This window comes from Anguilla rostrata, chromosome 14 (genome assembly GCF_018555375.3).
Source record: "Anguilla rostrata isolate EN2019 chromosome 14, ASM1855537v3, whole genome shotgun sequence".
Classification (NCBI taxonomy): Eukaryota; Metazoa; Chordata; class Actinopteri; order Anguilliformes; family Anguillidae; genus Anguilla; species Anguilla rostrata.
The window spans coordinates 38,603,640-38,621,139 of record NC_057946.1 but is presented as its reverse complement, the minus strand read 5'-3'; the positions used below and the strand labels follow the sequence as shown (position 1 = coordinate 38,621,139).

Sequence of the window (17,500 nt, the reverse complement as noted above, 5' to 3'; positions counted from 1 at the left end):
GGCGACCGTTCCCGCGCGGTTCCCCTCCGGAGTCTCGCGCTGATCAATGGCGCCAAATCAAAGGGGCCGGCGTCGCGACTCCCGACCAATCACAGGACGGTAATCGGGGGAGCGACCCCGCGACCCCCCCCCCCCCGCAGGTACAGCGCTTCCAGCTGTGCTGTAATTAAAGCGGACGTGTCAGGCTGCCTGTAGCAGTCTCGTTTAAATCCAGCGTTCGCTTCAGATACCAGAGCTCCCCATGCCTCCCCCCCCCCCACGAGCCCTGCAGCTTAATTAACAGCGGGAGGGAGAGTTTATTCAGAGATCAGAGGCTGCTTGTGCACATACAGGGGGTGGGGGCGAGGGTTGCAGTCAGATGCAGCTTGTGTGCTCTTCCGCAATACGCGGAACGAATCCCGCTACAGTGGGGGGGATGGGGGGGGCAGTGGGGTGGGGGGTGGGGGGGGGGCAAACACACAAACGAGCACACTCCGCACGGCGTCCGCGGCGGCTCCTCTGACCGCGGGAAACGTGCAGTTAACTTTGGACACCCCCCCTCCGAGATCCCCCGCCCACACCCCCCAGCGGTCGGACGTCGGCGTAGGGGGACGCAGCTCGCCCCGGCGAAGCGCAGCGAGGCACGGCAAATCGAAAGGCCTCGTAGCGGGTTACCGTGACAACGCTCCCCGGCGAAGCAAACCCTGGGGTTCGAAAGTAACGATGCGGCCCATAGCTGGGGGGGCCGTTACGATTTCGGCTGACTGATAGCACGCAGGCCTTCGGGCGAGAGAGAGGCCCGGGTTCAAATCCCACCCGGGACCTCAGGAAGATCTATGCAAGGTGTACAGCTGCTTTCTCCAAAGCTACCACTTTCATATGGGGGGGCGGGGCAGACACACACCATCAAACATAAAATATCAAACTTGCCTTGATATAGACGGTAAGCTGGCGCTGATGCAGAGCTGTTTAATGGTCAGTCGTATAATAAACTTATTATTCCTCTTATATTGATATCGTGTTGCCTTCGATTAACGTTATTATGTAATGCAAAGCTGGGTAAAGATCGGTCTAATGGCATGTTCCTTTGTTATAATGCAAATTGTTGCTTGTTAGGTGCAATATTGCACTTATTGATTATAAACGGGCCTAAACGAGTTTGTCACTCTGGATAAGCAAGGCTGCTAAATTAATGTAATGTAATGTAGTGTGATGTAGAGTAATATAATGTAATGTAGACTAATATAATGTAATGTAGTGTAATGTAGTGTGATCCAGTGTAATATAATGTAATGTAGTGTAATATAATGTAATGTAATGTAATGTAGTGTGATGTAGAGTAATATAATGTAATGTAGTGTAATGTAGTGTGATGCAGTGTAATGTAGTGTGATGCAGTGTAATATAATGTAATGTAGACTAATATAATATAATGTAGTGTAATGTAGTGTGATGCAGTGTAATATAATGTGATGTAGTGTGATGTAGTGTAATGTAATGTAGTGTTATGTAATGTTATGTAATGTAATGTAATGTAATGTAATGTAATAACATTTACTACTGTGTTGACAGGCGGACGTCTGACCGCGTTGATGAGAAAGGTTGAGACCAGGCCACCTCCGCAGTCCCCCCCCCCCCGTTTTCACAGGTTATGGAGCTTGTCCCCGTTCCCCGGAAAGGCTGCAGCTAAAGCTTTTTTATTTTTCCCCGCGATGAAGACTCTTCCCGGCAGCGCCGCGCTGACACAGGGAGCAATCCGGCGACAGCTCCTCCCTCTAATCCTCGCCCCACATTAACCACCGGGGCGAAGGATTAACGGCGGACGAACCGCAATTTAAAAAACCCGCTCGTTTCTCCTCCGCCCTCCTCCCGCGCGGGGTCCATTAAAACCGGAGCTTGCCCCCTCGTCGCCATTCGCCCCGAGACCTCCAACTCCCAATCTTTTTCTTAAGAAATAAAGGACAAAGAACTCAAACGAGTTGATGGCTGACAGGAAGTCAAACTCAACAGGCAGGCTAATGGCGCCGAGCAGGAGGAAGAGCCGGTTTCCCGGGAAACACTCACCCGAGTCACCGGCCGCCGACCAGGGGGACAGGTTGTTCCTCGGGGTCCGGGCCTCCCAGTGGTTTCGGCCGCCTAAAAAAAAATAAACAAACAAACAAATAAATAAATAAGTAACAATAAAATAGTTTGTCCCAAAACATTTCGCCCAGAAGACGAGGGACCGTTTTCTTTCCGACAAACTTTCGGTGTCAACCTTCACCGCCAAGTTTACCGCCTGAAACTTCGCGCGCGAAAACGTCTTTATTTAGACGCGGGCACGAACACCCGCATGAACTTTGTTAATTAACGATGTAACAGGTGTCAAAATCACAAACGCAGAAATAAAACCCGCGAATAACAGCTTTTTTAAATATAAAAAAAAAGGCACAAACACAAACGCCTGAAAACATCGCTCAGCTTGCCGTAGTGCGAAACTCAGAGCCCTCCTTCAACAGCATTCATCAGAAATCTGACGCGACGATCCCAAGGTCATCGAGGTTACCACAAACCTGCCACATTGGCATCACGACCGCGACCATTTTGTCTTTTTTTAAATTTTTATTACCGATTCATGCTAAACGTGCTCATTACTCCACACCTGATTGCACTTTACGGCCTGTTTAGTGTTGAGATCGCTTTATGGCTCCCGGCATTTTTTTCCGTTTCATACTTTTGTTTCAGTTTCCATATTTCATAGCTCGTTATCCCGCTTAACACACCATTACGCAGTTTGTTTGCACGGCGTCCGGTAATTGGAAGTAACCGTTTTTTATCGTATTGCATTAAAATTAATTATTATTTACGACGCCCGAACACTTCGCCCGCAGTAATTTGTATTTTAATGCGCAGGGCGGGTGAAAGAAAGCACAGCTTTATTGACCTAATCTTGTGACTGCAGATAAGGTCCTTTCTTCTTTCCCAAACGGGCAGATTCTTAATCGCACTTGGCCAGCGGCTATGGTCACAGTCTTTCGATCCTCGATTTCCCTTCACTTCCGTTTTCGCCGTCCTAAGCCATTATCTGTGGTGGCCAGGGGGGGGGGGTGGTGGTCGGGGATGGGGAGTGTCGGCTCAGCCTTTACACGGACGGACACACGGACAAGGCGGAAACGGTCGGTCGCAGGTACCAATCCCCGAACGTGTCAAATGACTTCGCGGGATCTCCTGCTCACCCCCCCCCCCCCACCCCGCCCCACTGACCGTTTGGCAGTCTGATAATGGCCACTGCCTACTCACATCCTGTCTGGTTCTCACGTATCGCCAGAGCCCCTTCTCCACGTGAAGTACGCATACACCGGGGACAAGTTCAATCTAACCGGTGTCTTTTTTGTAACAAAGGAGAAAAGAGGGTCCCATTGTATTTTTTTATTTCTTCAGACAGGTATCAAACACAGAGAGTAACAGATAGAGATGGGATCACCGTTTGCACAGTAAAATGTTAAGCATTAAATAAACTATTACAGAGCTCATACTGTATGTACATCTATATGTACTCTGTTAAGAGTCAAATTAACACTAGGCATTTACTGCGTAGAGGGTGTCATGGTGGAGGATCGAACCCCAGTGCAGGCTATAAAGCTTGACAGTTGCTCTCTGTACAAACTGCACCAGACATCTTGACAATGTGGTGCATTGTTCTTAAAGCAAACTTCCACTGGAAAAAAAACAACAAAAGAATGCAGACCTCAGCAATCCCAAAATGCACTGCTTCGGTTTTTTTTTAAACAAAGGCCTGGGCTTTACAAACAGGAAAGAGATTTGGGACCAGGAGCTGAACCACAGCTGTTCTTCATTTCCCACTCGCCACACGTTCCAGGTGTTGACTCGTTTCGAGTCAGACTTATCGTTCGTTTTCCTTTCGCCGTTGCCTTGTCCCTTTTGTAAGACGGTAACCTGAATTACCCGCAGACCGCATGCAAACCAACCGAAACTACGCACGGAACTCACGGAGGACGATTTCCACTAAAGAAGAAGAAGCAGAACTTTCCAACATTTCATCGTTATATGCACTTACATTCACCCGTGAAATGGTGTTAGGCGCTGACAGCAAATTAATACACACTCATCACTAACACAGGTACGCTGGTTAATTAGAGGGCAACTGCCAATCAGAGTCTCTGTTTTTAGTTCGGTTCTTAATTACAAGTCGCGCTACCGTACTGAAGGAAGTTCGCTGAACTTTTCACTTCCTTAGCCTCGTCTCTTATGGAAAAAAAAAACCTTTCAAGAAAGCAGTTACAGAATTATTTTTATCTGCAGCATCACCAGTAATGGGCCTTTTCTTTAACCTGACAGCTTAAACAATAGCGCGATCTATTTCTATAGAAATGAAAGTAGAAAATAAACGTGGTAACGATTCCCAGCAGTGCAGGGACAAAGAGTTTCGGCGAGAAACCAGTCCAGTGTGTTTGCTCCCCGACTACAGTGGCACAGACGGCCATCATCTCCACATTACAGATTGCTTTGCGTAAAATCATCTTCATTGTAATGTATCACATTAAGTAAGTAAGACCACATTATCGTGAAATTTATCATAATACTTTTCTACTCTACACCTCCATCAAGAAGGTTTGACCTGTTGTTCGAACTTCAAATCCCAAGATTCACAGCAAACTGCTACGACGTTAAACACCTAACGAAGTTTGAGCTTCTCTTATAGAGCGCACTAACCATTTTACACTGATATGAACCCTGTAAGAGTAAAATGAACATTAGCAATTTTGCTTAGCAATAAGCCGGACTTCAGTGCATTTTTATTCACGTGAAAGCCAGGAATAGGGTTCTGTGTAAAAAGCTAAATGTTTCCTTAAAATCCAAAAGCAGCCAAAAAGCCTCATATAACATACCACAGCTCTGGGCCACAGCTACCTGCATTTCTGTCAAGTTAATCACCACAGTAAACCCTGATGTGCAAGTAATGAGGGGGGAGGGGGTGATTTTTAAAGGTGTTATTTCTATTTTTTGAAAAACAAGAACAAGAACAAAACAAGAAGAAGAAGAAGAAGCCATGATAACCATGCCAAAAATTACATGCAGTGCACGCATCCATCCCTGGCAACCAGTGAGATATCCATTTTCCATAATTACATGCCGTGCACACATTCATACCTAACGACCAGTAAGAACCGCAGTCTCTGCCGTAATACAAAATGGAGGTCACGCATTCAGGAGCAGGGGGTTTATAACACATTAGTATCTGTGTTATTACCGCTTTACGAACGCAGGCGGACGCCGGCACTTCACTACTGCCGATCGAAGGACGCCGCTCCTTTCTGAAGGGACGCCGGGGTCGCACAGCTGAACTCTGGGATGCGAGGAGGTCTGAGCGGAGGGCAGAGCGATACGGAGAGCGGGAATGGGATTCCCCCCCAACACCCCCCCCCCCCCTTGACAGAGGCCGCTGCCGAAACGACGGGCGGGACGGCGCTTGATGACATCGCTGGGGAGAGAAATTGCTCCTAAGAGCGAAGGGGGGGGGGGGGGGGCAGCGATAGATTCCACTTCTTCTCCCGCTGACGAGGAGGAGGAGGAGGAGCCGAAGACACGGATCGGCTCGCCTGACCCGCGACCGCACATCGCGGCAGAACCGCGCAACAGCAGCACTGCCCGCCACGCAAGCACCGTCTCACTTCTTCTTCTTCTTCTTCCTCCTCTTCTTTTGGCTGTTCCCGTTAGGGGTCGCCACAGCGGATCCTCCGTTTCCGTCTCTTCCTGGTGCCGTCTCGCGGCTATCGCTAATGATCCACGTCCATTTTCCCTTCGTCTAGTCCGCTACTGCCAGCGATGCTCCAGACAGGGCCTGCCTGACGCCCGAAGAACAATTAAATCTGATCCTTTATTCATAAACGCGTAATAAATCATTAATGCGTTGTTAACGTTTAGTCGAACATCAATAAAGGTTCATAAACAAGATCAACAAGGGGTGCTCACGGAGAAAAAATGTTTCTTGATCTATCGACTGCCGGGATTTTGTTTGACCACAGACTAGAGTGATGGTCAGGAAACGATCCATTTCCCAAATTATTTATCTGCGGTAAACCTTGTGTCTGCGTTGGAGACAAAAATAATAATATTTTTTCAAACTGGCTAGACGGTGAGGAAAAAATGTTCCAAGCTCTTCGGTTACTTCTGTTGCCCACATGCCTGTCAATGTATTTTTGCTGCTCAATTATTAACGAGTGCAATGCACAGACAATGGAAACATAAGCGGGCTTTCGTTTTATCGCTCGATGAGATTCCACGTCAGCGGGAGTGAGGTCATCAAGCTCAATTTATTTCCTAGTGCCGTGATGCTGGCCAAGACTACGCTAGCATTGCAAACATTAATATTACAATGACCCCCTCAAAATCACCATAGCGACAGCCTAGCATTGCTAACATTAATATTACAATGACCTCCTTAAAATCACCATAGCGACAGCCAATCATTGCTAACATTAATATTACAATGACCTCCTTAAAATTACGATAGCGACAGCCTAGCATTGCTAACATTAATATTACAATGACCTCCTTAAAATCACCACAGCGACAGCCTAGCATTGCTAACATTAATATTACAATGACCTCCTTAAAATCACCACAGCGACAGCCTAGCATTGCTAACATTAATATTACAATGACCCCCTTAACATTACCATAGCGACAACCTAGCATTGCTAACATTAATATTACCATAACACATTAATATTACAATAGCATCAGCCTAGCATTGCTAGCATTAATATTACAACACCCTTAACATAACAATAACATCATCCTAGCACTGCTAACATCAATATTACCATAACACCTTAATATTACAGTAGCATCAGCCTAGCATTGCTAGCTGCTTAACATTAAAGTAACACTTTACCTTAGCCTAGCTCTGCTATAGCACTGTCTTTATCCTAGCATCACCATAGTATAATCCCCTTACCACCATAACGTTAGCATCACAAAAATGTAACCATAGCATTACAATAATGTTTTTTTCCAGGTTATTACACCAGTGTACCCATCTGTAGCTTACCAGCTACCTCACTGAAGAAGCTTCTTACTCACAGCAGTGCTGTCAGAGGCCTGATTAAAACCTGGAACCTTGCGCTCATCTCTCCCAATTCTGCTACCGGTTCATTTCATGCTGGCCTTACGACTTGATGAAATTTAAAGTGATTTCACAGTCTTAGGAGTCAACTTTTGGCAGTCTTACCTCAGTATGTGCGTGCACCCGCCTCAACTCACGATTTGTGTGAGACTGCATTAAGACAACTCCGACTCAGATTAAGACTCTTTTTCTCGTCTTGACCGTTTCCGACAAAATCAACCGTGTTAAGTATCATCTCAAGTATTTAGTCTTGGCTCAAATGCTTTGTGATGGCCAACGACGCGATTTATAATCCTACGCTGTTAACAGCCAATAGGTGCGCTGTCCTTGTCTGACATCAGCACACCGGAGGAGGGCTAAGAAAAAAAAAGATCTCCTGAAGAGTCCTGTTGGTGTCTTATAAATGTGTGAAGCTACATGATTCCCCGCCTTCGCAGAATCCTAAGATGTACGCACCTCTGAGGTTAAGAACCCATAATTGCTGTTTAACGTGAGACTGCATTAGACTTTAACAGTCTAGACGTCATCTGGTGTATGGGAGGTATAACAGAGAGAAAAAAATAAACTGAAAGCGAGTCATCTGGTGAAAAATGAACTGTCTGTGGCAAGGCTGGGGTAGAGTCACGGAAGGTCAGGTTCAGCCGAGGACGAGTTTCGCGACGAGGCGGGGAAGGCTCGGGGAGCTTTCTCACGCGTAGGGGGTTGCCGCGAGCGGAGCTAAGCTCCGTTTCTGAGGACGCGCTCGAAGGCGGGGGCGACGGAACGCAGATGGAAAAAATCAGCGGCGCTGCGGACGGCCCTCGGTTACGCTTCCGCCGTTATCGGGGAAGACCGAGGGGGTCGGGCGTCCGAAAATCGAACCGGACGCCGACCTCGCGCCATGCGCGAGCGTCTGATTGCCGACATTCTCCCACAATCCTTTTCACTCGTTTTTTTTTTTTTACAAGATAATTCTTTCAACTGCACCGGTGTTTACTAGCCTGCCTATTTCTGATTTCCTAATCAATGTTTAATGTGTCGGGGGTGGAGGGGGGTGGGGCACACATTAAACCCACGATCGCTGTTAAACGAGCGAGCGATCTTAGCTTAACTTTAGTCGTCTAGAAGTCGTCTAGCGTACGGGAGGCATAAGAAAAGGAAAAATAAAAATAAAGATTTATTTTGATAGCTGAGGACGAGACAGCGAAAGCTTGGAAAGCTACCCCTCCCTCGTCCCCCCGCCCCGCACCCCCCCCTCGGCACCCGCTGTTGTGTGTACTGGTTACTGGTATTCCACACTAACAGTGCTCCGGTTATTAAAGAGAGAAGGCCAGGGAGATCTCGCCTCACGCAGTGAAAATCTTCACAGCACAACAGCCGCGCATATGGTAACCTTGTGCAGAATTCTATCTCTATCTCTCTCTCTCTCTCACAGTCTCTGTCCCTCTAGCTCTCTGTCTCTCGCTCTCCTATTTTTCTTCCCCGCCATCTCTGAAGCATTTCATCATGTTGTTGTCTAGGTAACACCGCACTTTTTCATTCTTCTCACGGAACACAAAAAACAATTCCTTGTTATTGTTTTTTTTTTTTCTTCTTCCTCATCCATTTGTAAGAATGAGAAGCATTTCGGGTTCCAGGCTTGGGCATGTGAATTTCAGCTGTGATAAACAGTTTCTTTTTTTTCTTTTGAAAAAAATAAAAAATAAAACAAAGCACACCTATTGAAAGCTTCTTTCTTGTATAAAGTTCCAAGGAGGAAAAAAAAACAGTTAACAGTTTTAAAAGCATCAAAAGAACTGAGTTGCAACAGGAGGTGCCTATTGCAGTCTCTTCTCAGAGATAAGGAGTCACCCTGCCACCATTGCCCCTCCCCTCCCCTCCTGGGGGGGGGGGTCTGAAAGGGTGAAACTCAGCGAATCACTGAGCTACCTGCCACCTGAGAGAGGGCCGGGCTTGAAACAGAGCCGTGACTGTTCTGACCCGCTTACTCCTGGTCAGGGTTGCAGGGGGACTGGAGCCTATCCCAGCATGCACACAGCGAAGGGCTGGAATACGCCCTGGACAGGTCACCAGCACATCACAGGGCCCCCACACGCCATTCACTCGCACGTTCACACCGCCAAGGACAATTTACACCCCCGTTACTCAAGGTCCAAGAACTGCTCATTTTCCACACTCCCTTAACCTGGGTGGGAGTCAGGCGTGAATCAGGTGTGCGTCTGGCCAATCAGTAGCATTAATCATACAGTTAATTACCTGGCGGGAAATAAAACCAGGGCCGGATTTGGATTTGAGGTCCAGATTTGAGTATCCATGATTTAGACCAGGGGTCCTCAATCTTATCCAGAAAGGGTCGGAGTGGGTGCAGGCTTTCGTTCCAACCAAGCAGTGATGATTCTACAACACACCTGCTCCTACTAATCAACCCCTTGGAATCTTTGCTAAGCACCTTGATTAGTAGATTCGGGTGTGTAACTGCCCAGTTAGAACAAAAGCCTGCATCCACAACAGCCCTTTCTGGATAAGACTGAGGACCCCTGATTTAGACCCTCTGATGCACCCAACCTGCACGTCCTTGGACTGAGGAAGGAAACCAGAGAACCCAGAGGAAACCCTCGTTTGGGATTCGAACCGCACGCCTTCCGGTTTTGAAGCGACGGTGCGCCTCGTCGCACCACCATGCTACCCTACCGGAAAAATAATAACAAGGTGCGCGGCTTAGATCGCAAAATAAATCCAACCCCTCTAATTGAAACAGTCCCAGTAATATCAAAGAGCTAATTAATGTTTTGATTATTTGTTGTCCTGGTTATAATTTGTTATCAGAATCCACGCACGCTTAATTACCCCTCCGTAGCGCCGAACTGTACAGCGCCATCGCAAACGGTTATCCTCCATTTGCCCGTGCTGATGAAAATTCATGGTTTGATTCGCCGAACGTGAAGGAAAAGGTCTGCAGTAACGAGCGGAATAGCACTGATTTGTTTATCTCACTCGGATGTACAACAAAAGCTTTCTATTTTTATTTCAATTACGGCAGCGCACGGCCGGTTCCGACAGCTCGGCAGAACACAAAGTTTACGGACCAGAACCGCGACTCGAGCCGCGTCTGCGTTCGCTTCGCATCAACAAAGCCGAAGGATTCTGGAGTTCCGCGCGTCCGCGTTTGCTTCTGTAAACAGAGGTTTCTATGGTACTGCGCATTGAAAGCTGTACGACTGGCTTTACATTTTTTTTTTAACTGCCATGCAGCCACAGACAGTCTTTTTCTTCTTCTCTAATTGCGGCGAGACCAGACGGAACGTTTTCTGCGGAGGCGAAGGCCGGTCGGTCACCGCGACGCCCTCCGCGGTCAGCCGCTTTCTTGCCTTCCTCCTCCTCCTCCTCCTCCTCCTCGGCAAGGCCCGACGAGCCTTGCGGCGTTCCGCAAGGTCGAAGAAAAGGGACGACCGCCGGCGATGTTAGCGGTAATTAAACTTATTAGCGCGAATGCAAATTAACGTCCAGAGGCCAACCGGCATCCCGCCCTCCGGGAGACTATTTAGCGAATTATAAAACCGGCTCTCCGTGTTCGGGCTCCGGCAGGCTAACGGCGGACAAAAGGCTCGGGGGAAGCGCCTCTCCGAAGGACTCCCGTCCGATGCTTTCATTCAGAAGCGCGGCTCGCACCGACGTGGCTCTGCGCGTTCCGTCGACCTTGGAGGCGGGGGGTCATTCGGCTGTCGTTAAGAAATAAAGTTCCGGCAGTCACATCGTCCGTGGGCGAAATGACACTACATTGCATCGCAGGCGCTCAGCGGACGCTCTCATCCAGAGCGACTCGCGCAACTTTTTACGGCTGGGTATATACTGAAGCAGTGCAGGTTAAGCACCTCGCTCAAGGGTACAACGGCAGTGTCCAGGACGTGAACCTGTGACCTTTAAGCTACGAGACCAGTTCCTTACCCATTATACTACACTGCCACCCAAGGTGCATAATTATGACTTCACGACAGCAAGCTGATGTAGGATAGCACCACACAGCTTGTCCATTTTAAGTTGGCTGCTGGCTTTAAGGGGATATTTAACTCTGGTATAAGACCAGTAATTCTGTGAAGCTTACCCCATTGTATGTGCGTAGCGTGAATGCTAGCAGCATCAGCTGTCCCTGCTGACCTCCCAGTTATCGAGACCCCATTGTATGTGCGTAGCGTGAATGCTAGCAGCATCAGCTGCCCGTGGTGACTGTTAGCGGCTGCGCCGGTCCTCCCAGTTATCGAGCTCCCAACTCACACCCATTCATTTTCTAGACCTCCCCGAAATTCACAGCTCTAAAGCACAGACAAACTAAGATAATAGATCAATAAGAGAGAATAGAAAATAATAACAACTGGGAGGGACAGCTAAATAATAACAGCCAAGAGGGACAGCTGATGTTGATAGTATTCCTGCTACGCATATACAATGGGGCAAGCTCCACAAAATTACTGAAGTTACACAAAAGTGAAATGTCCCTTTAAGGAAAATCCAAACAAAGCTTCCCTTGCGCTCGAAGTATTTCAGATCGATTGTATATTTAGAGGTTAAAAAAGCCCAAGCTCTGTTATTCAGTCACTGCAGGGATATTATTTTCATGATTTATTTATTCATTTCAGCCGTTTGTAAATCCAGTAAGCAGCATTCTGTAGCTCTGAGCTTATTTGTCTTGTACACGCCAAGCTATAACCAAACCAAACTTGGTTAAGATTCAACCTACTTGGAGCAGAATTTCTTCATCTAACCTATTTAAACCTCAGTTTAACCAGGTAAGTCCCGGGTGGGGGGATGAGAGCGTAAGGGATTGTGCAGCCAATCAGGAAATGCGAGGGATTGCGCAGCCAATGAGACGTGAGGGGCGATGAGGTTTCCAGATGTTTCCTGGGAGAGAGCCAGTTTCCTGGGAATCTGACCAGTACACCCAGGGCTGTTTTAATGGCCACAGTGACTCAGGACTGAATGCTCAGTGTTGAACGTCTCATCCCGGAGATGCCATCTTTGACGGTACTGCGCTTCAGGACTCTGCCCGGTCACCGCATTTCCTAATTGGTCCGGAGGGAAAGAAGGTGCTCCCTCGCTGGTCACCGTCACCTTTTCCAGCAGGAACGTTCACCCTGCGATGCTGATGCTTCCCCCCCCCCATTTATGACGCCGTTCTGATGCTCTTTAGAACAGTGCGAGCAGCAGAAATCCTAAAGGACTCGCAAAGTTTTCGGTTTCGAAAAACATAATATCACCGGCAAAGTGGTTTTCACACGGCGTTTCATGTGACAGGCAAACGTCGTCGGTACTCTCCATCGACGGTCCAAAGAAAAAGAGCAAATTGAACATTAAAGCCGACGGTCCGAAAGTAGCCAGAGTTTCCCCAGGAGCCCCCCCTATTCACACATCAAACAAGCCTGCATCTGCTAAGCTTCAGAGGTCTGACGTGAGAAAGGTACAGGGTGGCATGGCCGCTGGCGGTGTGTTTATGGCTACGCAGCCCGATCTGCAGCGTTCGCGGGCTTTGATTGACGAGCGTGTACATCATCGGCGGAACAAGAGACTTTAAACATCACAGATTACGGTGCTGTAACGGGGTGGGGGGGGGTGGGGGGGTGGTGGCGGGGGGATACCAGCCGTCCCTCGTCCTCATAATTGGCCCAATCAGGTCATGTTCTGTCGACTCTGTCCCGGGCTTCAGCGGACGCGCGCGACGCCGTGTGATCAAGGCGGGGGAAACTGGCCCCCCCCCGGAGATCAAAGGAAAGCTCAGAGGAGAAGGAAGAAAGGAGGAAAGGAAGAAAGGAGGAAGGGAATTACAGAGGAACGCATTCCCTCGCTCCCTAGAGCCGTCGCTGTCACCCCGTCTCCCTGCTGAACGTTGACTTTAACGAGGCACAGCCCTTACTGCGAATGCAAGGGAACGTTAATTTCACGGGCCTGGGCAAACCATCAAAATACCTCCCCCCCGCCAACAACCTTTCTCCTCAAAGCTTCATGACAACGAGCCTCGTTCGTCACCCAAAAACAGGCCTCACGGGTGAATCCCCCCGCCCCTCCCCATTCAGCACCTGGGCATTTGCCCCATTAGACATTCAGAAATGAAAAGCAAAAGAAAATAAGGAGACGTCGAATAGACATTCCTGGCCAGGTGCATGTCTATGGGGTTGGGGGGGGGCGGGGGGGTTTGCATGATTGCCTGAGTATTATTACTGTTGCTTTTGTTAACTTGCATTCATTCATTTTAGTAAACATGTGTTCTGCACAGTAACTGGGTGTCAGTAACAGGTTTTTTTGGACAGGTTGCCCTTTTCACACTTTGAGCACCTGCCCGTCGAAAGCTCTCTCAACTGCCCTGCTCCTCGCCCGCTGCAGTTCCGGAAAGATCTGAGGCTTTTTTCTGCCGGCGCCGTCCACGTCTCCCCTGGCACCGCGTCCACAACGAAATAATATTTCACATAGAGCCACACGTATCCAAGGGAACCAAAATGGCCGCCATCTCTGAGGACATGCCTCTGTTGCCTTGGCAGTTTCATTAGAACAGTCTCTGTCAGGCTGTAGAACCGCATCTCCGTTGACACAAAGTTTCCCCACAATGTTACCGGAATGTTCTGTTCAGGTCATAACATTGCCACTATATCAAAGCAGCATCGTGAGGACATTTTTTATTTATTTGTATTTGTATGTAGCTGGGATGCAACTGAGGTGAATCAACCATGACCTGTACTTGTAAGAAAGGGCAGCCTGGCATTTAAATATGCTTGATGTAATGTTTCTGAAATATTATGAACATCAGACTTCAAATAGGACAAAATTCTAATATATATATATAAAAGCAGTACTAACAATGCATATACTTACATAGTTACCTACGGATGCCACTATATGTTTTTACACACAAACACATACACAATCACAAGCACACACACACACATACACGCAAGTGCGGAAAGTGTTGATCTGGGACTACTGTCAGCGTAGCAACTGCACACAGATGAGCCCTGTTAGCATGTCAGAATATAAACTACCCTAATTCAGACCTGGAACACAGAGACCACACACCAAAAGAGAGAAAGAGAAACGTGTGCCAAAATTCTCACTCTCGCTCTCTCTCTCACATTTAAATTCCACGCAGGTGTGGTACCTGAGGTAATTAAGAATTTAACATCCCTGCGTTCTGACAGTTGTGCACACAGCGCTCGACTGTGATACTCGTGCACTGGTTAGAGAAGCCAGTTTCAGAACCACCTGCCTGCAACATCAGCCTAGGACACGAGAACTGTCAGCCTGCAGTGCAGTCTGTTGAAAGCTTCTCACAGAGAGAAACTACAGTATGGTTGGTGTTTCTGTTAATTTGAAAGGTATCTGTGTGCGTGTGTGTGTCCTGTGTGTGTGTGCATGTGTGTGTTTCCTTGTCTGAGTGTGCGTATGTGTGTGAGTGTGTGTGTGTGTCCTTGCCTGTGTGTGTTTCCTTGTCTGAGTGTGTGTGTGTGTGTGTCCTTGCGTGTGTGTGTTTCCTTGTCTGAGTGTGTGTGTGTGTGTGTCCTTGCGTGTGTGTGTTTCCTTGTCTGAGTGTGTGTATGTGTGTGAGTGTCCTTGCGTGTGTGTGTGTTTCCTTGTCTGAGTATGTGGATGTGTGTGTGTGAGTGTGGGGGAGAGTGTATATACACACATACACATACTGCATATGTACAGTATGCAAATACTACTTTGATATATATGCTTCATACAAGCGGATTACGTCAATGCAATGCACATTAAAATGACAGACGCTCTCCTGCACGCTTCTCCCGGAGCTCTAGGTCAGTGCTTTCCGCTCGACGCCGGGCTCGGCTCCACGGGCCGGAAAAGGAAGAGCGAGCGAGCTTGTGCCGCCTCGTCGGCTCGCGGGAGGGGAGCGGACGTCTTCCGCGACGTCGCCCGCCGCCGAGACGCCGCGGCTACGCCACAAATCGCCCGCGGGGGCCAGATTTACGCCGCGGCGTTTAAATAAACTTCAGTGCGTTTAACCGACGCTGATGACAGAGGAGGTAACCCCCCCGGGGGCCCCCGTCCCCCGCCGTGGAATATTTACGCCCACGTTACTCGGGCTCTGAGCGCGATGACGCGAGGGATAACTCAGGGCCCCGGACGCGCGCCGTATCTCATCCGGAACAAGCGCGCACCGACGCCAGCGAAGGAGCTCCATATCCCCCGAAGAAAAATGAGTGAATATTACATAAGACTGCAGATTATTTAAAAAAAAAATGTGTTTTATGATTGTTTAAACAAACTATAATATATATTACAGGACGCAGGAAGTACTGCCGTTTTCTGGCCGTTTCTAAATGTGTGGGTTCGATAGAATTTATGCAAGATGCAGTAGATTTCTTTTATAGACTGTCCTATATGTCATATAATATGTACCTCCATTAGGTAATCTGGGTGTATCATATTATTACAATTACTGCTATTACTATCACTACCACCACCAGCCCTACTACTAGTACTACTACTACTGCTGCTGCTACTACTACTGCTGCCATTACTACTATTACTAATACCACTACTGCTACTACTACTACTACTACTGCTGCCATTACTACTATTACTAATACCACTACTGCTACTACTACAACTACTACTACTACTGCTGCTGACTCAACTACACACTATACTACTACTAACTACTGCTGCACACTACTACTACTATGCTACTCAACTACTACAATAACTGTATACCATAATAAAAATACAATCTCACCACTAAAAATAAATAGTTAATGATGAATAATGATGAAATAGGCCCTCCTCTCATCTCAACCTTACTGGACAGAACGTTCGCTCGCTACGAAATCCATGGCGGTGTCTATCGTCATAACAACCTGTCAGTGACCATCTTTCAAACACTCTATCTCATATTCAACCTCCGTGCCACTGTTTGCAGAAACACGGCGGATTCCGTATTTTCACTTTGAAACTCTACATAGCATAATTGCTGTTGAAGTGATCGATGGCTCCTAACGTCCGTTTCTATAGCTACCATAGCGGCGTGACCACGTTCCTCCACTAAATCTTGCTTTGGCTTTGTTATGCAGTGAATTTATCATCCTTACCGATGCCAGAGCTTAACTACGCTGTTTTCTTTTCTAGTTTGGTAGTATTTCCTCATCCTGACACACAGCTCCCACTGCCTTCATGTGCTTTCATTGCAAGCGAGGACTGCCTTGATTCAGTCAAAACAAAGCCACATTCAGAGTAGAATAACTACAAAACCTTTGGGCGATACATCTGCTACTGTACATGCAGGAGACTCCCTGCAATGTGCACCACTGTTATCTTTTTTGCCCCTCATATGAGATTTGCTTTATGAAGATTCTGGTATCTCAGAGTTTTTTTTATACCAGAAAAAAGCCCCTTTCAACTTTCGAAACCACGTTATGTTCAGACAAGCTAAAACTTTGTCTCTTTGGAAACTCTGGCCTCAAGATTGCTGGGCTTCAGGGATATTTAAATTGGGCGGCTCAATTAGCTTAGCTCGTTTTGTTTTTTCACCTTCCTGTCCTTTAAAGAGAACCGTGGCGTTTCATTTTAACGAGGGAAACGTAATTGAGCGGCGTAGCTAAGTTGAGTAGAATAGCACAGATGGTAAAAAAAAAAGCAGTCGTTTCAATTTGAGGTGTGGTTTTGGTTGTCACATTAGAACAAATGAAATTCCTAACGCTCGCGTTCGTGTACGTTTGATGTGTAACTAAGCTTACAGAATAAGCAGAAAAAGGGCTTTATTTTTTAAAAACCGTAATCCACAGGGAAAGCCATGCGCTGTAATAAGAGCTGTCGTAGGCCTCAGTCAGCCACGGGGAGAAAAACAAGCGGAAGCAGAAGGGTGCTCTGGGCAAGGCCAAACTGAAAAGATTTGGGTTTTTTTTAATAAACCCTAAGGGCTCGAGAGGTTCCTCTCTCATGAATTCGTCTGCGATCGGGGGGACGTGGCCGTCCACGGAAGCATCCGGATCGACGCGGTGCCGCGTTTCAGCGGCCTTCCTACACCCCTGTGCCTGCACGGGGGGCGCAGGACGGAGGCCAGCAGCAAGTTCGGCTACGTCAGCAACGTAAGATGACGTTCGGTGCGCTCTCAGCTCATCACCACTGGGGAACCATTTTTAGGTCTTTATGGAACCCTCTATGGTAGGTGTCAAAGTATGACAGCTCCCATTTTTCACAGAAATAGAACCTTTGAACTAAATTGGGTTCCTTTATGGAGACACGGAGGAGCCTTTTGAAACCCTTTCTACGGAGAGTGTGGAGTGTACTACTCAGGGATACTGAAATCTGGCCCTCAAGGCCAGCAGTACTTCTGGCCTTCTCTTCTTGCCTGAGAGTCCACGGTCCAGCAATGTCTCTGATTGGCCAGAGGTTACTCACACCTGGTGCGTC

The 17,500-nt window shown here is 47.7% G+C and overlaps 1 protein-coding gene across 1 annotated transcript in view; it reads right to left on the bottom strand.

Moving 5' to 3' along the window:
* Positions 1 to 17,500, bottom strand: part of LOC135239418 (astrotactin-2-like) — a 383,732-nt gene that overhangs the window by 239,485 nt on the left and 126,747 nt on the right. The window contains exon 4 of the mRNA XM_064308056.1: positions 2,044 to 2,115. Within this exon, the coding sequence (XP_064164126.1) occupies positions 2,044 to 2,115 (72 nt within the window). The remainder of the gene's footprint in view (positions 1 to 2,043; positions 2,116 to 17,500) is intronic.